The sequence below is a fragment of the Dasypus novemcinctus genome, chromosome 18, assembly GCF_030445035.2.
Source record: "Dasypus novemcinctus isolate mDasNov1 chromosome 18, mDasNov1.1.hap2, whole genome shotgun sequence".
Taxonomy (NCBI): Eukaryota; Metazoa; Chordata; class Mammalia; order Cingulata; family Dasypodidae; genus Dasypus; species Dasypus novemcinctus.
The window spans coordinates 15,101,482-15,126,282 of NC_080690.1; the positions used below are offsets into that span (position 1 = coordinate 15,101,482).

General features: G+C 54.5%; 1 protein-coding gene across 1 annotated transcript in view; it reads left to right on the forward strand.

Annotated features, from left to right (window-relative positions):
* The window catches only part of FA2H (fatty acid 2-hydroxylase), a 49,773-nt gene that overhangs the window by 19,185 nt on the left and 5,787 nt on the right, over positions 1-24,801 (forward strand). The window contains exons 2-5 of the mRNA XM_058279717.1: positions 5,163-5,255; positions 15,889-16,031; positions 16,601-16,707; positions 24,017-24,189. Of these exons, the coding sequence (XP_058135700.1) occupies positions 5,163-5,255; positions 15,889-16,031; positions 16,601-16,707; positions 24,017-24,189 (516 nt within the window). The remainder of the gene's footprint in view (positions 1-5,162; positions 5,256-15,888; positions 16,032-16,600; positions 16,708-24,016; positions 24,190-24,801) is intronic.

The following is a 24,801-nucleotide window of genomic DNA, read 5'->3' on the forward strand; positions in this document are numbered from 1 at the left end:
CAAAGGCAGGGAGCGCAGCATGGCCAGGACGTGGGGTTCAGGCTTCAGGATGTTTCTCGTTGCCCCAGGACAGTCTTGGATCCTTCAAGTGGGCTCTCTGAGAATGCAGCCATACCTGATCCAGGTGTGTTGGCCGCTCCCTTTCAAAACTCACTCACTAATCCTTGGGCTGATGGTTCTTGGGAAAGCCAATGTATGTGTGACTACCAAATTACTCATTCTCTTACTAAACACTGAAACTTATTCAATCCAAAGACATCATCCAGAGCAATTTAAAAAAAAAAAAAAGAGCACGCAGATGCTTCACGATCGGATGCATTTTGGATGTTTAAGTCCCTTTGGCAGGCTTCCAGGAATAGGGGTCTTTTAAATAATGCGTTATGGAAGTTTCCAGGAAACTTAAAAAATAAATAAAGTCTTTGAAAGTGTGGCATGCACCCTAGTTCCCAGGAATGACCTTTAAAACACTTCTGATTCACGGATGGTGTTTGCCTGTGGAATTCAAGGTGAGCCCAGCTCAACTATAAAATAAACACAGAGCAGAGAAGTCTGGAAAATGAGGCCCAGATCAGCCCGTGAGGCAGCAGCTCCCGGCAGGGCTCAGTTCCCGGGTCCCAGGTGCTGGGGTTCAGATGGAAGAAGCTGCCGGACTGGGAATGGGAGACCCTTTTCAGGAAGGGGTGTGTGCTGTCTGCATGTGGAGAAGGTTTTCAGACCTTCTGAAATCTCACAACGAGGAAAATAGTCCGCTGAAGATGCTCTGGAGCAGGGGTTCTTAACAAGGGGTCTGTGAGTTCGAATTGAAATTCAAAACAACATTATTTTTCTGGGACGTGTTTATGCAAGTGTGATATAGTTATTAGATAACACACAGTATAATGTAAACTTAGTAAGGGGCTCGTGGTTTTCACCTGACTGGCAAGGGGGTCCGTGGAATAAAAAATGTTAAGCACCCTGCTCTGGAGGACTCCAGCCTGTCATCCTACCACTGCCCTTTACTCATGGGCTCTGTCTTGAAACACTTATCAGTGCCCCTAATGGGTGTTTCTGCTGGTGGGGACGTCGACGCAGTACGTGCTCTGGTGTCCTTGGAGTCCCCTCTCCTTGGGGGTGTGAGTTCTTGTGATAAGAACCCAGGCGTCACCAGGGAGAGGTGGAGTCCTGGGGGGTCATACACCAGCGCCTGGCACGGACTTGTCACTCCTGGCGTCACTCCTGGTGGCCCCCGGCCCTCTAATTGTGACTAAGCTGGGGCAGCAGAGGAGGGAGGAGGAGGCGGCTGCCGCCTGCTCAGCGGCCCTTGGGCTCCTGGTGCTGAAAGAAGGAATTCCTCTTCCCTTCCCCTCCCCCTCCCCCCTCCTTTCCTCACCGCCCCCCAGGGCGGACTCTGGCCCCTGATTCAAGGGGAACCTCTGGGGGGGGGCCCTGGCTGTTCTCTGCTGGGGGTACAAGCTTGTGCTCCCCGCTCTGGGGACCAGCCCCTCCTGCCCCCCACAGCCGGCGTCCAGGCCGCTGCGGCCCACCAGCTCCTCCGCTTCCCTCCTTTCACCCAAAAGATTTCAAGTTAAAGGAAAAAGTCTTCGGAGGAAATGGCTGTTTCCCTTTTCAGCCAACGTCTCTCCATGAAACTAGACTCTCAGTAAGTTTGAAAGTAAAAACTTAGAGCTGGAACGGAGCACAGTTGAGCTACTTCCTGTTACACATCCATTATGAAGCCCCACGTCAACCAACCTGAAAAAAACAATTATGCACAACTGATGCTCACAGACCAAAATTTCATATTGTCATTTTTCTGCGTTCATAAATATTTCAGAACAGAACCTGTTTTTTTCTGTCATTCTACAGTTGCCAACTGCACCTCCTTGGGAAGAACCACCTTTTGTTCTGAAAGCCTGGATTGCCTACATATTTGGTATTGAAATTTCCTTCCCTTTATGCAATGATGCTGATGGTAGTTTTTAAAAACGTCTTTGGCAGAATGTTGGTCATCTTGTACCAGTCCCTATGTTCGTTAGTTCTGCTTGGGCCTGTCCTGTGTGCTTGGTGAAAGGGCATTGAGACTCTAGGGAATTTTGGAATTGGAATTTTGACCTGTGTCCAGGCACTGTCCTCCCCATCCCAGAGTTATGTCCTGAGATGGCACATTCGATGTCCCAGGCAGAGAGCCCCATTTCCCCACCATGCAGGGCAGCTAAGTGTTTGCATCCCTCCCGTTGGTTTCACATTTCCAAGGGCCATGAACCCTGCAGAGCTTCGGGCTCCTCACAGCAGCCAGGCTCCTACCCCCTGCTGTGTCAGGAGCCTCGGGGGGCCTGATGCTTTGCCAAGCAAGATACCGCATTGAAACATGCTCCACAGAGGAAACGTTGGTGGAGCACCCCGTATTTTCAAGTGCCCATCCCAGGCACGGCAAGACGTAGGAAACAGCAGTCCATAGTGTCCCTGCCCTCTTGGAATCTAGAATGCCAGCCGAGAAACCACGGAATTATCCGCACGTGTGAAAAGAGGCAGGCGATGATCAAAAGCCAGCTAAGGCAGTGGGATGCATGGCAAATCTGACTTTAAAAAGTTTGAAAATGAGATCGTTTCTGCTAGACTGCTTAGGGGAAAAGCCTGGTGGTAAAGAGAATACTTCAGAGCCCAGTGCTGGCTTTGAGCCCTGGCTCCACCTCACTAGCTGCGGGACTGCTCTGTGCCTCAGTTCCCTCAGTTGCCCAATGGGAATATCAGCGCCCATTTAAGCTGGCTGTTGGGAAGATTAAAGGGCTGGGCACACTAAGCATTCCTGAAATGAACCTCTGTCATCATCCTGGACAGGGTGACGTTTGAGCAGGAAAATGTAAGGCAGGGCAGAAAATGACAAGTTGTCCCTTTTGGCTAGAGGGATAAATTAGGGTTAATCCCAGGACATAAGGGGAGAGAAATTTGGAAATACAGGGACAAGACCTTGAATACCAGAAAGTCAGGGATATGCCAACTGGCAGGGGACAGCACTGTTTTCACTTTTAGGATGCGCGACAGCAGGGCTTTAGGGTCACCGTATGATGTGGGCCGCTGGAGATGTTCCCCTGGGGCGAGGAGTGAGGCGAGTGTCAGAGAAAGGTTTGAGAGTCTCCTGAGAGGACTCTTGGGGTGCACTGCAGGCCCCTAGACTGACTGACTGACAGCAGTAGCTAGGGAGGGGTTCCCCGTGGAGGGGAGGGGACGGGTCTCCCTTCACAGAGACCACCAGCCCCTGGTGAGGAGGCTGACATGGAATCAGGGGGCACCCTTGTGCTCCCCCTTCTCCACTGCCTACTGCTCTCCCATGATGCCTCCCCTGGGTCTCCCAGGCTTCGTCACCCCATCGTTTGTGGCCTTCCTGTGAACAGGTCTGCAGGTCCAAATCACCCCCTGGCCTGTTCCAGCCCTCCAAGCAGCTCAGGAGAACAGCTGCAGGTGGCCATCAGCTAAGTGCATGGGCCGGGTTGGGAGGGGAGGCAAAGGGGCCGGTGGGAGCTCCGTTCTCATGGTCAGAAGTGGGGTGCTCCCTCTGCAGAGGTGCCAGCCCTGCTGTGTTCCCCTGGGGTGCCCAGGAGCTGGGAGGCAGCCAGCCTTGCCCAAGGACTGGAGTTAGCAGAACGCGGCCCGGCAAGCAGGGAGCACCCGGTGGCCAGATGAGGTTTGGAGCCCGGCACCCACAGGCAATGAGGCAGATGCCCTCCCCTGGGCTCCCAAGGGTGTTTAGGTGGGTGGTCCCGACAGACCACTGCCTGCCACTGGGGGAGGTCTGAAAAGGGGAGCCCGGTCACAAACACGGAATGAAAAACTGCGTGATAACTCCTTCCTGCTCGTGGGACGGCGCCCGAGGAGATCCTTGTGTTTTGCTGAGAGGCAGGCGGGGTTGTGGTGAGTGGGAGCAGGGGTACCGAGGACGGGACTTGGGGGTCCAGGAGAAAAATAGCCGTGCAGGAGGAGGAGGGGTCAACAGCCTGGTGACTGGGGACACTTGGGGGTGTTTGGACGGTTAAAAAAAAAAAAAAAGAATTGGAAGGGACCAGGTTATCAAGCTACGGCCATGGATAGAAGGCAGCTAGGCTTCTAGTGGATCTTTAGAGGGTTTCACTATATGAGGTGCTGTAAAATCCCCTCTTGTCCTCAAGAGAGCATCAGGGTTGCTTTTTCATTTTGAATTCAGGCATTCGCTTGGTGACACAGACCAAAATTTTCAAGAGACACAGACCAAGGCAGGGGCACAAAAGCCACTTTTATTTGGGTTACTGGTGGGTTTTCCCCCAAAATACCAACGTGGTCACCGTCATCATCAGGTACATTTGGAAGTAAAAAAAAAAGAGCTGTGGCAACAGAAACCCCAACTGCCTACTCAAACGGTCTCCCCAGCCCCTTTGCAATTCCCGGCTCCCAAGCGCCCCTCGCGGCACCATGGGCTGCCTTGCTCTCCCCACCCTCCCAGCAGAGAAACGTGAGTCTGACTTTGGTGCGGACCCCACCCCGGGTGACGTCAGAACCAGCTCGGGCTGGGCGGTTTCCCCAGCACATTCCATTTGCTTCTGACTCCGGCCCTTTACTAGTCTGTTTTAACCTTGGGGCCCTCCTGTGCCAGCTCCACCCCACACTGAGCAGCTGACCCAGACATGGGGTAGGTGCAGTGGCCCGTCTCCCCGTTCCCCACTGCTGTTTTTCTTCTCGTGGGCACGTGGCGCGGGCCACCCCAGCCTGTGACCTACAAGCTCTGTTGAATTCGCCAGGGAGGGAGGCGGGGTCGTCACCAGGGGCGGCGCGGTACATGCAGCCAGCTGCGCAGAGGCCGCCCTGTGCCTCCTGGTGCCTGCCACCTGCCCGGGACCTGGAGTGGGACCCCCTTTCCCCCAGCACTCCCGCTGACGGCTCTCCTTTCCCTGTCTTCTCTGAGCCAGCGTGTTTCCCCTCCCAGACCTTCCTGCCTCTTTCCTTTTTGCAGAATTGTTTTAAGGGACTAGAACCACGCAGAAGATAATACCACCCACATCGGTGCCCACCTGCTTTCAGAAGCCCCCAGTGTCCTCGATGTCCACCCGCCTACCCCACGGCATCGTGCCATCGTGGCTACCCCGTGCCAGGGTGGCTGGAGGTCGTTCTCTTCCCTCCCCCGCTGAGCAGTCACCTATGTCTTCTCTTCCCAGGGCTGCACGGAAAGTGGGGCTGGACCCTCTGTGGAAACTCCAAAGACAGAGCCTGCAGTGGAACCGAGGTTCAAGGTGGTGGACTGGGAGAAGGTACCTGGCACGGGATAGGGTGGGGGTCAGGGCTTCCAGGGGCCAGGAGAGGGCTGCGCAGCCAGAGGCCCTGGCGCTGGGGACGGGAGCCCAGAGGAGACCGGGAAGGGCCAGCAGGTGGCCACACCTCCCAGACGTGACCTGGGCCAGCCAAGCCGGGCAGTGGGTGCATCGTTGGTGGAAAGCTGGGGAAACTGCAGGGGGCAGTCTCTGTCTAGGCCCCCAAACACCCCAGGAGAAGAAGAGATCTTCCCCAAGGACCCCTGCAGCTGGGAAGGGGATGATGACAGGGCCAGCTGTGCCCAGCTTGGCCAGTGCACAAGTCCGAGCTGTCCTGGACACACAACCCGCTGGGAGAGTCCCTGGCTGGCCCAGGGCCCGGGAGCCTGCTGAGGCCAGGTGGGAGAGGGGCGGCGGCATCCCGGCATCCCCGGGTGTTGGGGAAAGTCGGCGGGTCCTGCAGAGCCCTCCTGCAAACCTCCCTTGCTGTGTAGAGGCCAGCATTTGCTGACATAAAGCAGACTCCGTTCGTTCTTTAGGGGAGGCCTGGAGGAGCTGAGAGTCATGGGTGGGCCTGGAAGCCATCGGTGGGGGAGGAGGGAAAGGCAGATGGCCTGGGAGCTCTGGGGTGAGCGAGGAGCGTGCGTCATTTCCCTGAAGCCTGGGTCAGGGGTCTTTGCAATATTATGTTGCATTTCCTCCTGCACTGGATGCAAAGTGCGTTTGTCCATAAATGCCTGACCCAGGTGCCCTCTGCCTGGCCTGGGTGGGGCCTCGGGGACACAGAGATGGGCGGGGCAGAAGCTCACGCCTCGTGGGGAGGACAGGCACGTAAACACTGGGTAGAGCGTGGTAAGGTGCCGGCAGCACGTACGAGGCAGAGGTGACCCAGAGGAGACACGGGGACCCCACAAAGCCCTTTCTCTACCGGAGACCCTGACTCCAGGAACGAGTATGGTCAGCATCTTGGGGCGAACCCATCGGCCCAAAGCCACCTTTGGGTGCCCGAGTTGAGCAGCTGGGCACATGAGTCTATGCTCCATCCCCTTCAGGGAGGCCACAGCAGCTGTCCGGCTCGTTCTTTCCATCCCAGCTGGCAGCCCGAAGAAATGAAGGTGAAGTCCGGCGCCCAAGTGACCAAAAGGAAAACAGAAGCCAGAGCAAGGCGAGACTTGCCCAGGCCACTGGCACACCTCCCGAAGGGTGGCAGGACCTGGTTTCCTGGCCTCCACCCCTGGGTTAGCCACAATTGTTCATTAATTACCTGCTGGGCATGGGTGGTGTCCAGGCCAAGGCTGCGGGAGTCTCGGTGCAAATGGTGGGCTTCCCTGGAAACCTCTGGGGACGTGGCAGGAAGGAGGGGCTCCAGGCAGCTTGAGTGAGACAAGGACTGTGGAAGCTGAGGGTGCCAGGACATCACACTGGAAAAGGAGGGGCTGCAGGGGGAGAAGAGGGGGTGGTGGAACAGGGAGGGCACCAGAGAGTGGGCTGGGCCATGTCCCCGGCTCCAGGCTGTGCATGGGCCGTGGGTTGTCCGAGAAGGAAGAGCTGAGGAACGGTACGTGGGGCTGGCATCGGTAGGCCTGGCTTAGGAGATGTTGGAGGGAAAGCGCCCTAAAGAGATTGCTCAGCAGTGCTGCACAAAGGTGGGGCAGCCCCAGGGGCAGAGTGGCGTGGAAAGAGCCATCCTGGAGGGGAGGGGGCTGTTCCTTGAGACGGGTGGGAGGTGGGGGTCCAGCACTGCCAGCCCTGCTCTGGGGAACGCTCCACCCACAGCCCCGAGCTGCAGGTTCAAGGCAGACCCCCGGCCCTGGGGAGGATGAGAGCCCAGGAAGCTCAAATCCACCCCTGTCTGTTCACCAAGCCAGGGAGGGGAGGCACCCGCCCTGGCCCCCGCCACTGACTTACCTTCCCGCCTCTCATTCTCTTTTTTTTTTTTTTAATTGTATTTTTTTTAAGATAAATAGATCACAAAAAAATGTTACATTAAAAAATATAAGGGGTTCCTATATACCCCCCACCCCCTCTGTCAACAGCCTCTTTCATCCGGGTGGCACATTCATTGCATTTGGTGAATACATTTTGGAGCACTGCTGCACCGCATGGATAATAGTTTACATTGTAGTTTACACTCTACCCAAGTCTCTCCTCCTCCCTCCTCCTCCCATGTCCCTGGGCACAGAAGCAGAGGCTGGCCAGGAATGGCAGGGAGTCCCCACCCTACTGGGGTGGATGTGGGTCTGCCTTGGCGCTTCCCAGCCGCCCTGAGAAGCCCCAGCCCTGGAAGCTGAATTTGCCAGGGAGAATGAACCAGGCTGGCCTCCCTCCCTCCCAGAAACGCCCTCCTCCTGTGTCATCTGGCCACCCACCCCCTTCAGGGCAGGCAGAGCTGCTGGGTGAGCTGCATGCCCTTGTCTGCCATCTGCCCTGGAGGAGCAAGGTTGCTTTCCTGCCTCAGACCCAGGCCAGGTGCTCAAGTGGGTCTCATGGGCCTGCACCCTGAAGAGCTTGAGAGAGGCCCGCGGGCCCCAGGCCTGGGTGGATTTGTACCCGCACTCCCAGGGCAGAGGGACTTGCCAAGGCTGGTCGTGCCTGCTTTGGCTCCCAGCAGCGGCCCAGCCTCCCCAGCCCCAGGAGCTGGGCACGGACTGGGGTGTGCTGGAGAGGATGGGGAGCCTGGGCTGGGGGTGCCGGGGTGGAGAGCAGAAGAGTTCGGAAAAGATGGCAGAAAGGGCCAGCAGCGAATGCCAGGTGCCCACCTGCTGAGAGGTCAGGCAGCGCTCGCTCCCACCCTCCAGCTCTGCAGGGAATTTTCTGGGACAGTTTCTAAGGCATCTCTTCTGTCACCTGGCCAGGCAGGACCAGGCTTCCCTGTGGGGCCACGGACCACCTTGGTGGGCCTCATCCCATGCTTTCTGGAACCCGAGCCGGTCTGGGGCTCACCCCATCATGGGCGGCCGGGCTTTGGGTCCATCTGTCCCATTTGTCCCATGGCCTCTCTCAGTCGCTGCACTGTGACTTTTTCCGAGCCCTCGCCTACTGGCCATCTCCACCCCTGCCACTTCGGGGCCAGCCTTGGGGGACCAGGTTGAAGGGGTGTGAGGGTATGAGGCCCTCACAGAAGGTTCCCGCCCGGATCCCCTGGGCAGCAGAATTAGTGCCACATTCTAATAATCGAGGCTTCTTCTACTGAAGAAAGTCAGACACCCTGCCAAGCCTTCAAACGTGTTATCTGATCGTGTCTTTCTAATAATACTAGGAGATAAAGATCATAATTACCCTGAGTTCACTGCTAGGAAGAGGGTCACCCTGCCAGTTGGCTGAACCCTTCGCCCCTCCCAAGGTCCCCGGGCATGTGTCCTGGAAGGCGTCACCAACCGGCCAGAATAAGACCCCGCGGCCTGGGCCGGGGCCGGGGTGGGCTGAGCAGGTTCAGGTGCTTCTTCCACAGCCCAGCCCCTTGCCCTGCCAAGCCCAGGTGGGCTCCTCACTCCAGTGGAACCCACTTCCCTCCGGTTCCAACAGGGTTGCCAGGTCCCTCGGGACAGGTGGCAACATCAGCCCAAATGCAACACAGCGGCAGGCTCTCCAGCCCCCATTCACCCCACACTCCCGGGGCTGCTCCTGGGGCCCGGTGGGGGGTTGTGCTGCCTACACCTCTTTCCCTTTCGGGGTCCTGGGGTAGGTGCCTGGGAAGGCCAGCAAGTGGCATCCTGGCAGCCTGCCTCAGGAAGGCCCCTCCTTGACGGCCGGGGCGCGGCGTGGCCTGTCCCCACCGTTCTGCCTCCCAAGTCACTTCTCTGTCCCCTCTTCTGCCCTCGAGCCCCTTCTGCCCTGAGAATTGGGGTCCAGAAGGCCAGCTGTCTGGAGGGATCCATAGGGACCTCCCCGAGGCCGTCCAGAGCCCTGGCCCCTCTCTGCAGACATAAAAGCTCTACCGTGCAGGGGCCAGGCAGGTGGGCCTTGGATGGGGCAGGCCGGGAGGCGGGACAGGCCCTGGGGGCCACAGGCAGCTCCGGTCTCATTTTCCCCATCGGTAAAATGGAGGAAATTCTTCCTGCCATTACCGTGTGGGGTTGCCAGGAGGTTGTGGCAGAACCTGGGAAGGCGTTATTAGCGGAGGTGACACTGCTTTAGGACAGGCAGGGCGGCACCCTGGGCTGGTCTTTAGCCCCAAGAGCTGCAGTCCTGCCAGCTTGCCGTCCCTTTGCGCTCTGCTCCCACCCACTCTCATCTCCCTGAGCCCTTGCCCGGGGGGGGGGGGGGGGGGGGGGGACGGGGGGACGGGGGACCGAGGCCTCCTCTCGGGCCTCCTGGTCTCCTGGATGAGGCGGCATGCTGGGGGGCGGGTCTTGAGCCCATCCAGCTGCGAGCCCCCAGGCAGACGGCACAGGAGGCCCTGCAGCCGCCCCGCACCGCTTCGCTGCCCCACTGCCCGCAGTACTAGATGCCCCCCCCGCACCCCCTTGGTCCTTGCAGCCTCAGTGCCGGGGACTCCATGGCCCCCGGGTAAGGCCTCTTCCCGCACCGAGGCTGAGCAAGGGCTCCGGAGCCACATGCTCAGGTTCAGATCCCATCTGCAGCTTATGCAACTGAGCAGCTGCCCCGCAGTGTCCTCATCTGTGGAATGAGGTAGTGGCGGGTCCTGACTCTCAAAACTGAGGCAGGAGAAGGAAAACGGGCATGCAGCCCGAGCCCAGGCCCCCGCCTCGGAGACAGTGGCCAGATTCTTGACGCGACGCCCCTCCCTGCCGACCCCATCCTCCGCCTCCCTGGCTCAGAATGCCGCCTGGTGCAGTGCGTTCTGGGGTTTGGATGGACATTTCTTCAAACAATTGCCTTAGCTCATGGCCGCGGCGGTGGGAGGAGGTGCTGGCACCGAGCAGCTGGCCCCTCTCCTCACATTTGCCCCATCTGGGAGAAGCAGCTTCTGAGCTCCCCACTTTTGGGCTGGGTCTGCCCCTGGGAAGTGCTCTGTGCCACCTAGCTCCTGTGCTGCCCAGGAGGAGGGGGACCTGGGGAGTGGGTGAGGGACAGGAGACCCCCTCCCCTGGCACATGCCCTTCGCCCTCCCTCTCAGCAGCAAGTCAGCCGTTCCCTCTGCTGGGCCTGCTGCATGCTGTGTTCCTGGCATAGTAAAGGGGAGGCCCTCTCCCCTCTGTGAGGTGGGGGCAGAGCTGGCTGGGGAGAGGTGCAGGGGACAGAACTGGCTGGAGAGGGTGAAGGGGACAGAGCTGGCTGGGGAGGGGTGGAGGAGGACTGAGATGGCTGGGAAGGGGTGCAGGGGGCAGGGCTGGCTGGGGAGGGCTGTAGGGGATAGAACTGACTCAGGAGGGGTGCAGGGGGCAGAACTGGCTGGAGAGGGGTGCAGGGGGCAGAGCTGGCTGGGGAGGAGTACAGGGGACAGAGAGGGCTGGGAAAGGTTGCAGGGGACAGAGCTGGCTGGGGAGAGTTGCAGGGGACAGAGCTGGCTGGGGAGGGCTGCAGGGGACAGAGCTGGCTGGGGAGGGCTGCAGGGGGCAGAGCTGGCTGGGGAGGGGTGCAGGGGACAGAGCTGGCTGAGGAGGGGTGCAGGGCCGCACAGGGCACTGGATGGGGAAGGTGCTTTGGCCAAACTCACCCTGACCTGCATCTGCTTCCTGGGCCCAGCATGATGCTCAAGGTCTTTGTATTCACCAAAGGAACCCCTCCAATGAGGCCACCCCAGAGAGGTTTCTGGGTATGTCCTCACCTTCATCCACATAGCCCAGCTTTAGCTGGGTAACCCTGAATGAATTCCTTGCCTTTTCTGAGCGTCAGGTTCCATGGCTCTAACAGGAATTGCTGTAAGCGAGTAAATTACTATAAGATAGCTCTAGAAGCCCCCAGAAGCCTGGGACTGGAAGTGTGATGAATGGCCTGGTCCTCTTCTCTTCCCCTCCCTGAGCCAACACCCCACACAGGCTGCCAGGCCTTTGCCAGTGCCTTTTCTGTGTCCCCCAAGCCTTAGGGAAGCAAGGGTTAGAAGGGACCAGAGCCAGGCTGGCTCAGGAGGAAGGGGCCTTGTGTGGACAGTTAGGAGGCACCGTGGCCCTCGGCCAGGTGGACTAGGCAGTAAAATTTATCTTGGCCCTCTCCCACCTGGTTGGATCCTGAGTGGTCAAATCCTACCACCATCCCCTCTCAAAAATCAGTTCCCAGCCAGCTGCTCTGTGGGAAAATCTCCACAGGCGAGGGGCAGTGACATGTCAGCACCTACGGAGACGTTCTTCAGCGAGCATGACTGGCAGGGGGTCGAGAAAGGACCCCTGTCTACACCTGTACTATCTAACTCAAGCTCAAGCCACAGCACGTGTCCCAGCTTGTGGGAATTGTGAGGAGGTGCCACTCGCTGGGGGAAGGGGGAAGGACACTTCCACTCCAGCTACCCCATCTCAGGATCACTCATCCGTAAACTGGGGAGGAGGTGACAGGGCCTGGATTAGGTGGCGGAAGGGACTCCTCCCTGGGCACGGAGGAGGGCTACTTCTCAGCAGTGCACACTGGACTTGACCCAGACTCGGGTTTGAAGTCCTTTAGGGCCAGCAAGCATGTTGGCGGCAGCCCTGGGGCTGACTGCAAATACGCCATCTGTACGCGTGGCAGTGGCGGCCGGTATACCCAGGGAGTGACTGAAATCATGCCCAAAGGGCAGCCGGAAGTCGAACGATAGACTTCTGCATTCAGAGGCTCTGTTCCCCCGAACTTATAAACTCCCCATCCCTGCCTCTAACCACCACCTTCGGCAGTCTAATTCCACATGTGCCTTGTCCTTCGGCCCCTTCTCTTTCCAGTAGAATTAGAGTCACTGCTTGCTGCTCACATGGTCATTTCTTGTTGAGTCTCAGCTGAATTAAGCTTATGAGTTCTATGCTGCTTCCTACTTGCTCTCTGATATAAAATGGATTCACATGTGAAAATTTGCCCAAACCACTGCTAGGCTGAGAAAAGCATCTGCCTGGCCACACCCCCGTGCTATAGCTGGAAACTTTCGTTGGCTCAGTAGCAAAGTGTGGATTACGTATACAAGAGGTGGCAGAGGAGTGTCATGTGTAACATAGAAAAATGGAACATATAAAAACTAAACGCTGCCAATGCAATATACCAGAAATGAGCGGGTTTTTACAGTGGGATTTAAAAGCTTAAAGGTTAAAAGCTTATACTTCTGAGGCTGTGAAAATGTCCAAATCAAGGCATCAGGCAAAGCTCTTTTCCCAAAGGTCAGCTGCGTGTGATCCTAGACTCCTCCCCTTGGCAAGGCACAGTGGTGGCTGCCTTCTCTGCTGGTCTCTACCTTCTACTCCAGGTTCACTTTCTCCCCGGGCTCAGCTGTGGGTGATCAGGCACATGGCAGGGTCTGCTCGTCTCTCCCCTCTCTGTCTCTGTGTCTACTAAGAGGATTAAGACCCACCCTGGATCATGCCCTACTGAAGCGATCTAATTAAGAGGAAGGTTCCTTAGCTGAATCTAATCAAAAGGTCCCATCTACAATGGGTTTACAGGCACAAGAATGGGCACAGGATTTTCTGGGTTCCACAAAAGACTCAAACCAGCACACTAGGGGTTTCACTGTAGGTAAATGGTGATAAGTTAAGAATTCATGTTTTTGTCCTTAAAGCTACCACTTTAAAGGGCAAAGCAAATAATGCCTATAGAGGAAATAACATGGAATGTTATAAAACACTTGATTTATGCAAACAAGACAAGAAAGGAAGAACAAGAGACAAAAAAATAGTAAAGCAAATAGCAAGATGGTAGACTCACCTTGACATTAAATGTAAATAGACTAAACACTCCAATTAAAAGACTGAGATTGTCTAACTGGATTAAAAAAAAAACAAGGAGCTGGTATAGTTCAGTGGTTGAGCACGGCTTTTATATATGAGATCCTGGGTTTAATCCCTGGCCCAGCTACCTACAAAAAAAAAAAAAAGTAAGATAGTAAGATCCAACTCTGTGCTCTCTGCAAGAGATGAACTTTAAGTGTAAAGACACAGACAAATTGAAAGAAAAAGGGCGGTAAAGGATATACCATGCAAACACTAAGCATAAGGAAGGCGTATGGCTCAATTCATATCAGACAAAGCAGCCTTCAGGCCAAGGAATGTTACCAAGGATCAAGATGGCCTTTCACAGTGATAAAGGGGTTAGTTCATCAAGAAGACATAATTGGGTAATCTTGGGCATGTTACATAGCCTCTGTTTCCTCACCTGCAAAATGAGGATGATAATACCTATCTAGTTAGGGGTACAATGCAAATCGACTGATTTAATACACGTAAAGGGTTTAGAACCATCTTGGCACAGAACAAATGCTCCAGGTTAGCCCTCACTGTTATTGCAGTTGGGACAGAACTTCAAGCTTTCACCGTGACCCTGACCCTGACCCTTCCGATAAGGTGTAAACATAGGCGGCTAGCTGGTTCCTCCAGTTCATTTCCCTGGAGAGAGAGCCACGTGCATGCCTGTGCCTGCTTCAAAACCCAGGGCCAAGGATTGGAAGGAGTGAGACAGCCTGGATCCACTTGCTGCCAGGGCCCTGCAGGCCCACGGGGTGAGGCCAAGGAGCCGTGGGGACCGGGGCCAGGGAGGAAGTAGCGGCCAAGCTGGTTTGGGTGGACGGCCTGCTCTTGCTGGTGCTGGGTGGGATGACTCCAGTCTGGACTGGGTGGCCTTCCAACCCGAGAAGCAGGAAGTGGCCCCCCTGTCTCAGGAAGGCAGCCAGCACCTGGGACGTGCCAAGTCACCTGGCAGGAACCCACAGCCATCTTTGGACCTCTCCCCTGGTCGCAGGCACAGAGGACGTCCACTGACCTTCCCTGCTTGCTGCAGGACCCCTGTCCCTACTCCAAGGCAGTGATAGTGGTGTGAGGGGGCCTGCTGGGGCTGAGCCAGCTTAGCCCAGAGGTCTGTGGAGGGAGGCAGGTTTCCAGAATCGCTGTGTGCACTCTCTCCCCAGCTCCAGTGTTCTTCCTCCACTTCTATCTCTCGCTCCTGTCTTCCCTGTCACTGCCTCCCTCCGCGCCTGCAGTGGCCTCCTAATCACCTCCCTCGAATCAGAGCTTTGTTGAACAACCACTGCACACCTCTCCTCTTTCCTCATGTGCACTGTGGGTGGGGGCACACCCGGCTTTCCAGAGAGGAAACGGGGGGCCTCGGGAGGTGAAGCCAGGACAGGAGCCCACAGCGAACAAATGACCGAGCCAGGCTTAGATGACGGTCCAAGTTCATTGTTCTTCACCTAACTTTGTTGTTGATCCAGATTAATCTTTCTCAATATACTGGTCAGTCAGTAGTCCTCAAGGACTCCCTGCTGCCTAGAGCTGAGGCCTCCAAACTTGTCTGATCTGGCATCCCTATGAGTAAAGCTTTTAAACTCTCCACTATATGCATGTTTTCATTATTTATAAATTGTTTGTATGTGGTAACATACTCCTCTAGTATGTGCATTGGAAAACATTCAAAACTGGTTTAAAGAGGAGATAAATATAAATAGAAACAGAGGCTAAATTTATTCCCATCTTCTGGGGATCGGCCCGGGCATACCCCTGGGGTGCACACACGTCCCCACCTTGTAGACGACAGGGCTGGAGGGTGAAGCGCCAGCTCCTGAACCCAGGATGGGGTGTGCTGTTATCTAAAACCCTCAGCAGCTTTTCCCCCTGCTACCCCGAAACCAATGTCAGGATAACAGATAAGCCACATAGCCCCTCATGTTGCTGCCCTCACCCCCCACCTGCCTTCCTCCTTCCCCCTCACTGCACCCTCCATGTTTTATGAGCTCCAGCCCCAGCCCAGGTCCTCAGCAGAGCCTTTCTCCCAGCCTCCAGCCCCGGCATTTGCACCCATCGTTCTGCCCCCCACTCTCAGCCTGCCTTGCATCCCCACTGAACTGTCTTGCCTGGCACATCTCGTCTGGCCGAGCACTTTATGCAGGCACCATTATTATTAAAGATGGGTTTTTGCCTGGGGAAACTGGCTCAGAGGGGTCAAGCAAAATGCCCAAAGCCACACAGCCGGTGGTGGGGCCAAGGTTTGTACTTGGGCCTGAGTTCAGAGTCTAACGCAGACTCAGCACTAAGCTGTACGAAGCAAAGATGATCTCTTCCATTCCTGCTTGTTCTTCCCAGCACCTAGCATAGAAGTGGCTTCCTGTGAAATAGTAAGCAAGTTGTTGAATGAATGAGTGTTTGAGTGGATGAGAAAATGAAGTACTGGCCAATGCCAAGAAGAAAGCCTGTAGTGGAGGGAAAGGACACATTTCATTCCTGGCACAGAATGCACTGGCTCCTGAACCTGAGGAGTCCTTGGGAAGACTTCAGTCTTCAGACGTGGCTGGATCTGGGTGCCCAGATGACCTCCCCAGGATCCTGTCTCCCACTCTGGGCCTGGCCTTCCTCTGTGCTGGCGGAGTCCTCAGGCAGAGGAGAGGGTGTCTGGTCAGCTCGGCTCACGGGTCTGACCTGGACCCCGTCACTGTGGCAGGGGGACCGGGAGGTCAGCTCAGGAGGGAGGGGGGCCCAGGCAGACCACAGGGGAGAGGCGGGAGGGGCCGCGGTGCTATAACCAGGAGACGGGAGAGTGGACATGTCCCCTTGGGCCTTGTCTCCCGCAGGACCTGGTGGACTGGCAGAAGCCCTTACTGTGGCAGGTGGGCCACTTGGGGGAGAAGTACGATGAGTGGGTCCAGCAACCCGTGACCAGGCCCATCCGCCTCTTCCACTCAGACTTCGTGGAAGCCCTCTCCAAGACCGTCTGGTGAGCCCTGCTCCCTGCCCAGGATGGCTACCCCTCTCTCCTGATAGTGCCAGCCAGATATGGAAGGAGAAGGGGAACCAGGCGCCTTCTCAGAGCCCAGGGCCGGGCTGTAAGCTCTCAGGGAGGGTGGGATGTGCCTTAGGCCCAATCCATTCCCATGCATGCTCTTGTCCACTGAGTGGTTGACAACCCAGCACGTAGCTATGGACCACTGTGAATGCCGCCCTGTTTGTTCCAGACTCCTATTAGGGTTTTCCAGCCACTAATGCTGGGAACAATTTTACCTGCAATTGGCTCCTCTGCCACTAGAGGTCAGAGTCTATCCAGGGGCTCAGAGTCAGTATCCAGAGGTACACTGTTCCTTTCTGCCAATAACTCATCTCAGAGACAGTGGCAGGGGACTTATGGCCTCTCTCCTCTTTTCTCTCCCGACCCGAGTCTCCTTGACCCCATCTCTGTATGCTCTCCGCATGTGCTTGGGGGTCATCTTGTCCCCATCTAGCCAAGAGGTGTGTGCTAGCTGGAACTCGAGCCCTGCACGTGCCTCCCTCACCTGACGCCCCCCTCAGGTACAGCGTGCCCATCGTCTGGATGCCCCTGCTGCTGTACCTCAGCTGGTCCTACTACCAAACCCTCGCCCAGGGCAATGTCCGACTCTTCACGTCGTTCACCACAGGTAAAGTGGGCGCCTTCCTGACTTGCTCCCATGGATCCTGGAGGCCAGGACCCTCCGGCTCCCCCTGGTCCTGAGTCTCTGGAAACACACAACACAGAAATGTTTAAATGAGGCGTATCTGTAGAAAGAGTCTTCCAAAGAAAAGTTTTGCCAAAATCCCCCCCAAATGGATACAAAACCCAGCAACAAACCAGCAGAAACTAAATGAAAATATTTCATCAGGTGACATAGCAATAAAGAAGGGGGTGCTTCTCACTGCATCTAATATCAGAAAATGTCTGGCCTGGGAGTCTCTGTTAAGAATCTGAATGGGATCCCTTGAGCAGGTGGCACAGCTGAGAGCTGGACTCAAGATGGTCCATGAATATAGCACAGATGAGCAGAGAACCTGGGAGAGAAGCTTCTGGAGGGTCCCCTGGGTTTCCAAGGCAAAGACTTGTGTTGCAGAAACCTTGGCTTAGAACAGCAGGTCCACTGACCTCTGTGAGCAGGTACCACGTGCCAGGCCCTGTGCTTTCTGGGAAGATCTCGTCTACCCGCCCGCAGCAGCCCATGAGAAAGGTGCTATCACAATCCCCTTTGAGATACGGGACATGGAGCCTCAGAGGAGTCAAGCAAGTGATTGATGGTCACAGCCAGGATGTGCATACCAGGTAACCCCCAGCTTCTAGTAGGGGGGCAGGAGACAGAGAGAGGCTGGCACAGGGTATCTCCAAAAACCCTGCCTCAGGGAGGTGCTGGTCCATGGGGGGCGACTCAGATGGAGGGCAAGGGGGGGAGGGCAGGAAAAAGAGGGCCATGGGAGCAGCATGCTCTCCTGCCTGCTCCTCGCATTCCTGATCTTGAAGCCTCGAGGTCTCCGCTCAGCCTTCTGAGCCCCACTGTCTGCCAGCTGCGGGCTCCATTTCCCACAGTCAGGGCCCCCTGGCCCAGGAGGGATTGGGGCGGGTGGGGAGAGCAAGCTGCAGGAAGCTTCCGATGCCGGTCGCCGAGGGTTAACTGTGCTTCCTGCAAGCCTAGGTCACCCTTGTCTACCCACGCTGAATAGCTCAGGCACAGCGCGGGACTTGTGCTCAGAAGGCCTGCGTGCTGAATCACCCACTGTCTGCCCGTGCTGCCCTAACAATTGGCGACAGTGGCAGGGCCGCCAGGGCTGGCGGGGGAGGAGGCGGGGGGGGGGGGGCGCCGCAGCTTTGGCCCAGGTCCCTCTGCCAGATTCCTGCAGAGATGCCACTCAGTACCAGCTCCGGCCAGATGGGCAGACGGGTGAGGCTCGGGTGAGGGGGCGGGCAGAGACTTGCCCTATAGGAGGGGACCTTTCTGAGTGGCAGGAGCGGAGGGCTCAGCCAATACCCCAGGCCACTGGGGGTGGCAACGGGCCTGTGCGATAAGAGGTTGGGCGTGGAGTGTCTATAAGCCTTTGGCCACGGTGCCCACAAGGGTGGCACACGGGATGCCTCTACGTGCTCCCTCGCCCCGCCAGGTCCTCGGGCAAGGCATAAGCCCCAGGGAGAGGAAAAAGGGCCCACCAGGCCAGGGGAGACCCAGGGCAGCTGCTTACAGAGGAGGCTCTGGAGTAAAGAAATGCAGCGGGGTCGGGGGCCGAGAAACGGGGGGAGCTGAACACAGATGCAGGTTCGAGACGGAAACTCCTAAACAAGCTTATGAGAGTTGTTGGAAAGCAGAGGATTCTGGGAAAGCATGTTCAGGAAGAGCCCTCGGGCAGTTCCTGAGGGCACGTCAGGGCCAGGGCTGAGCAGCAGCCTCGGCGGGATGTCTGGTCACCGCCAGGGCTGCGTGGAGAGAGCCCAAGTGAAGATCAAGAGCACAGCCTGTGGCCAGGTGGCGCCCCTGGGTGTCCGGCCTTCCCTGCAGGCACCTGCAGCTCTGGGCAGGGGAGAGGCGGGGGCCGGGAAACTCCTTCTCGCTCGGTGGACCCTCAGGAGCTCGGGAAGAACCGAGAGGAGGTGGGCAAAAGTAGGACTGCTGGTGGGAGCACAGACAGACATATTTAGACTCACTCTACTTTAAAATTATGTTCTATAGCAAGAGTCAAGGGAGCTCTTTACTGCCTCTGTCCTGACAACAGGCCTGCAGGAGAAGACTCTGCCATGGAGGTTATACAAAGGCAGTACTTGAATCCGGGTGCTACCATCACTAACTTCCATTACTAAAATGTTTTCACGGCTCCAAACCACTCTTTACCCTTCAAGTAAAAACTCCCCCCATCCCCTGGTGACCACTGATCTACTTCTGTCTCTATGTATTTGCTTACTCTGGATATTTCACATATGTGAAATCATATAATATCATCCTTTCATGGCTGATCTATCCCACTTAGCATGATGTTTTCAAGGTTCGACCATGTTGCAGTGGGTCTCAGAACTTCATGCCTTTTTAGGGCTGAATAGTATTCCATTGTATGGACAGACCATGTTTTGTTAACCTGTTCATATGTCGATGGACGCTAGACTTGTTTCCACCTTTCGGCCACTGTGAAGGATGTGGTTATGAATGGGGTGATCTTTGCTCCATCACCCGTTAGTGACCAGGTAAGGGATGGAAAATCTTTTCATTGCATGGAGGTTTGCATGGAGCTATTTGTCAGAATGGGTTTGACATGAATCTGGCCCCAAGAGCTGAAAGCTCACTTCCCCACTCCACCTTCCTGGGCTTCCGCCTTCCTCAACAGCCCCCTGTGGTCATCCATTGCTGGCCATGCCACAGCATGCAGATGGCTCAAGCCCTCACAAGTGCTTCCTAAATGGAACCAGAAGCTGCCTCCCCTGGGCCTGGTTCAGTCCTTAGAATGGCATAATCGAGTCTCATCTCAGCACAGCCTTTCAGAGGCTTTCCTTCACCTGTGTAGTCTCCCAATGAGTCTGAGCACCTATGTGTTGAGCACCAGAGATGTAAAATGAAATACCCAGAGCCTCTCCATAAAATGCTTATAACTTAACAGACAAATGAGTAGACAGGTGATGTGGAGGCCAGGGCAGGAGCATTTAACTTAGCTGGGAGACTTCTCAGAGGAGACATGTGGGCTGGATCTCCAAGGAAGGGAGAGAAGGGAATTCCAATGAAGGACACATGAGCAAAAGTACAGAAATGGGAACCCAAGAACATGGCCCCTTTAAGGAGCCACAGTGGTTTGGTTTAGCCCTGGGGCAGGGTGATGGGGAGATGAGGCAGGGAAGCAGTTGCAGGACCAGGCTGTGAGGGACCTTGAATGCCATGCTATGGGATTTGAACCCTGTATGAAAGTGATGAGGCATCACAGAAGGTAGGGAGTTGGGTTGGGAAGCTGCTGCCCTTATTCAGGCAGGAGGTGATGGGGTGGTGGAGATCAACAGAAGTGAACCAACCCAAGAGATATTAAAGGGGTGGAAGGGACCAATTGGACTTAGAGAGCAGGATAAATGGAATGTGATTCCTTGGGTAACTGAGTGGACATCACTGGCCTTCACCGAGGAAAGGAACACAGGAGGAGTGTTCTGGGGTGATGGGGATGGGCAGGAAGAAAGAGCAAGATGATTGTCTTTATTTGGGAGATGATAGTGTGAGGGACCATGAGGAGATGCCCAGTAGCAAGTAGCTGTCCAGGGCTGGGTTGGAGTTAACAAACTGGGAGCCATCAGCATGTGGGGTGTGGTTAATCATGGGTGGGGCAGAAAAGGTGGTAAGAGTGGAGGGTCAAGGCTTCATCCTGAAGACAGAGCCAGAGTGTTCCATGATGGAGCCTAAGAAGGAATGTCCAGAAAAGAAGGAAAAAGTCAAGTGTCCCAAGAGTCCCGAAAGGCAAGACCTGAAACTGTATTCTACCTTTATTAGTCCCAGAGCCTTTGAGAATCTGAAAAGCTGCAAAAGTTCATCCCAGAAAAATGCAACACAAGAGTCATGATTTGGTATGTAATTTCAGCATGTTCACAGACACACTGTGATTGAAATTGGGATACTTTGAGCATTCATAAGCCTCAGGACAAGAACCTCTGGAGTTGTCAGATTCAAGAAGTGAGGGATTGCCAATGTCATATACCATAGCCAAGTAAGAAATGGACTGATAACAAGTGAATTTGGCAGAAATTCATCATTTGAATGGCCTTCATGTCCTGATCTATTGGAGCAGAGGACAGATTTCCGGGGCTTGAGGAGCAAATGGGAAGGGACGTAGTAGAGATACAACTCTAGGCTATCTTTTCAACTATAAAGAGACTGAGTCCACAAGAGGAAAGCCTTGCCTCTGTTGTAAAGAAGAGCAGAGGAGGCAATGGAATAGAGTTGGGGTGGAAGGGCTTTAGAAAGAGGCAGGCCAAGGACTCCACACTGCCTAATGGGGTAAGCCTGGCAAGTAATGTGACTTGTCTGTGCCTCCACTTCCTTGCCATCAGATATGGGCAGTGCCAATGCTTTCCCCAAACGTATGTAGTGGGATTAAATATGAAGTGAACCACTGTGGTGGTTTGAAGCTGTGTGTACCTAGAAAAACATGCTCTTGGACTTAATCCATTCCTGTGGGTTACCTATGTTAAGGAGGACACTACGATGAGGCTACTTCAGTTATGGTGTGACCCACCTCAATGTGAATGGGTCTCAATCCTCTTCTTTATAAGAGAATGAAATTCAGACAGAAAGAGAGAAAGCTATGGAAACAAGAAGCTGAAATCAACAAAACGTGGAAGAGAGAGACCAGTAGGTGCCACCAAGTGCCTTGCCATATGGCAGAGGAGCCAAGGATCACTGGCAGCTGGTCTTCAGGAAGAAAGCATCACCTTGATGATGCCTTGATTTGGACATTTTCTCAGCCTCAAACTGTAAGCTAATAATTCCCATTATTTAAATGAGCCCATTTCATGGTATCTTCTTTGAGCAACCTAGAAAAGTAAAATACCCACCTGAAGCACTTAAATGGTGCCTGCTGGGGAGGTCCCTTATTATTCCAATCCTCCAGTGCCCAGGCACCTGGGTGTATACCTCTTCCCTGCAGGGAAAGAAGGAAGTACCACAGCGGGGGCAGACTCGGGTGTGCTTGAAGATGGAAGGGAGGCTATGAAGGGAGAGGTTCTCCCTTGCCCCATCCCAGGAAGAAGAGTGGGAGTATTTGAAAGAGCCCAGAGGGCAATGGGAAGGGAACTGAATCAAGGGGCATGAAACAATCACCAGGCAATGCTCTGGGTCCCGCTGAGGTTGACTGTGCCGACCATCATTACATTATTCTCCCACTGTGCTCAGAAGCTGGGACACAGGTGGACAGGTAGATGCTTGGACCCATCCAGGACTAGGGGTTCATGGGCAGGTGAGGGAGATGGAATAGAGGTCAAAAGAGAATGGCTGGCTTTGGAATACAGCTTGGCAGTTCCTTAAAAGGGTAAACATAGAGCTGCCATGTGATCCAGCAATGCCACACCTAGGCATCTACTACCCAAGAGAAATGTAAACATCTATCCACACAAACACTGACACATGTGTGTTCATATCAGCATTATTCACAGGAGCCCCCAAAATGGAAACAACCCATATGTCCCCCAACTGATGGAGAAATAAAATGTGGTATAGCTATACAATTATTCAGCCACAAAAAAACATATGCTAATGAAAATGTTCCAATGTTGATTATGGTGATGAATCCACAACTGTGATTATACTGAAACCCATTGAATGCACATTTTAGATGGATTGTATGATATATGAATATATCTCAATAAAATTGCTTTAGGGAAGCGGACTTGGCCCAATGGATAGGGCGTCCGCCTACCACATGGGAGGTCCGCGGTTCAAACCCCGAGCCTCCTTGACCCGTGTGGAGCTGGCCCATGCTCAGTGCTGATGCGCACAAGGAGTGCCTTGTCACGCAGGGGTGTCCCCCACATAGGGGAGCCCAATGCACAAGGAGTGTGCCCCATAAGAGAGCCACCCAGTGCAAAAGAAAGTGCAGCCTGTCCAGGAATTGTGCCGCACACATGGAGAGCTGACACAGCAAGATGATGCAACAAAAAGAAACACAGATTCCTGGTGCCACCTGTAAGGATAGAAGTGGTTACAGAAGAACATGCAGCAAATGGACACAGAGAGCAGACAACAGGGGAAGGGGGAAAAAATAAATAATCTAAAAATAAAATAAAATAAAATTGCTTTTAAAAAAAAACACAGAATGTCCATAGTCTTTAACCCAATGATTCCACTTCTAAAACTTCTTCTGAAGAAATATTTTTTAATAAATATTTGTATTTATCTTTTTTTAAAAATATATGCTACATCATATTTAAACCCTGAAAACATTATGCTAAGTTAAGGACTCTAGTCTCAAAAGACCCACCTATTTTGTGATTCCATTTATATGAAATGTCCACAATAAGCAAATCTATAGAGATAAAAAGTAGATTAAAGGTTGCCCATGGTTGAGTGGTGGTAGGGTGGGGGTGGGAAAGAGGGAGAAGTTTGGGAAGAAACGGAAAGTGACTGCCAATGGTACAGGATTTCTTTCGGGGGTGATGAAAATGTTTTAAAATTAATTGTGGTGATGGGTGTATGAGTTTTACGACTCTGTGAATATATGAAAAGCCAGTAAATGGTATACTTTAAATAGGCGAATTGTATGGTAGTGGATTACATTGCCATAAAGCTGTTACTAGAAAGGGAGCAAGGATGCCTGAGGCCATGGCTTGTGGGGAAAGAAGTGGAGGTAAGAGGGTGAGAATAGATGAGGAGAAAACAATGACAAGAGCTGAAGTCACAGAATGAATTAAGTGGAGAAACGAAACGAGCCAGAAGGACTGCAGACTGTCATCAGAGGGTTGGTCTGGGAGTCTTATACTTTTGAGGCAGATACATCTCTCTGGCCTTCCTCTCTTCAGACTTCTAGCCACCTTCAAGTCTGTCACATCTCCCTCGTACACCATGATTTCAAGTCTGGTCAGCTGAGATTTCTTGGTCTACCTGTCCTTTCTACCCACAGTCCCTGGTGGTTCACATCTTCCACCAATAACCTGCTGGCTCTGCTGCCTTATTTGGGGTCATCCCTACCTGTCCCCATCCCATCAAGGCCAGGGCCCCCTTCTCAGGCTGTCCCTGCCAGCCCCTCCAAGGAAAACAGCAGCTCTCCGCCCAGGAGCCCCATCCTTTGAGGGAGGCCCCCCTAAATCCTGCACAGGTCCTCACAGCCTCCTTCCCATTTTGACCCAAAGGGCCCAAGAGTGGCCTGTTCCAGAGCTGCTGGATAAGTGCAGGAGCTCCCGGGCTTCCGGGCGGCGAGGCGGCCCCCCAGAGCCACCGGGCCTGCCTGCCCTGACCGCTGCTCTCCTCCGGCCCTCAGAGTACTCAGTGGCGGTGCCGGAGTCCGCCTTCCCGGGCCTCTTCGCACTGGGCATGTTTCTCTGGAGCCTCACGGAGTACTTCCTGCACCGCTTCCTGTTCCACATGCAGCCGCCGAGCAGCAGCTATTACCTCATCACGCTGCACTTCTTCATGCACGGCCAGCATCACAAGGTGAGTGGGTCGTGTCATGGGGTGGGAGACAGGGGAAGCCAAGGGCATTGGGGTTGCCCAGCAGGGCCCACTGACACCGGATTTTGTGGAGGTTCTTGACTGTGCTGCAGAAATGAATTTCAAGAGCACGTCGGGTGAGTTGGGCCAGTAATTTATTCAGGTAGGGAAGGAAGAGAAATGGGGGAAAATAACAGATCTTAGGGCCCCGGTAGAGGGAAAGGGGCTGAAAAGTGATAAAGCAGGCTGATTTACAGAGTACAATTCCCCATTGTAGATTATAAATGCCCAGGTTCCCCTTGCATGGCCATGATGGCAGGGAAAAAAACAGCGAGAGCAGGGCACAGAGGGCGGGAAGAGACACAGACCTGCACCAGGGCGGGCGCCAGGACAGGGAGGGCAAGAGAGAGTTCAGCCTTTCCTCTTGCTTTTTTTTTTTCTCCTTTTATTATTATTTTTAAAAGATACATAAATCACACAAAATGTTACATTGAAAAATACAAGAGGTTCCCATATACCCCACTCTCTCCACCCCCTCTCCTCTCACATCAACAACTTCTTTCATTAGTGTGGCGCATTCATTGCACCTGATGAGTACATTTGGGAGCACTGCTG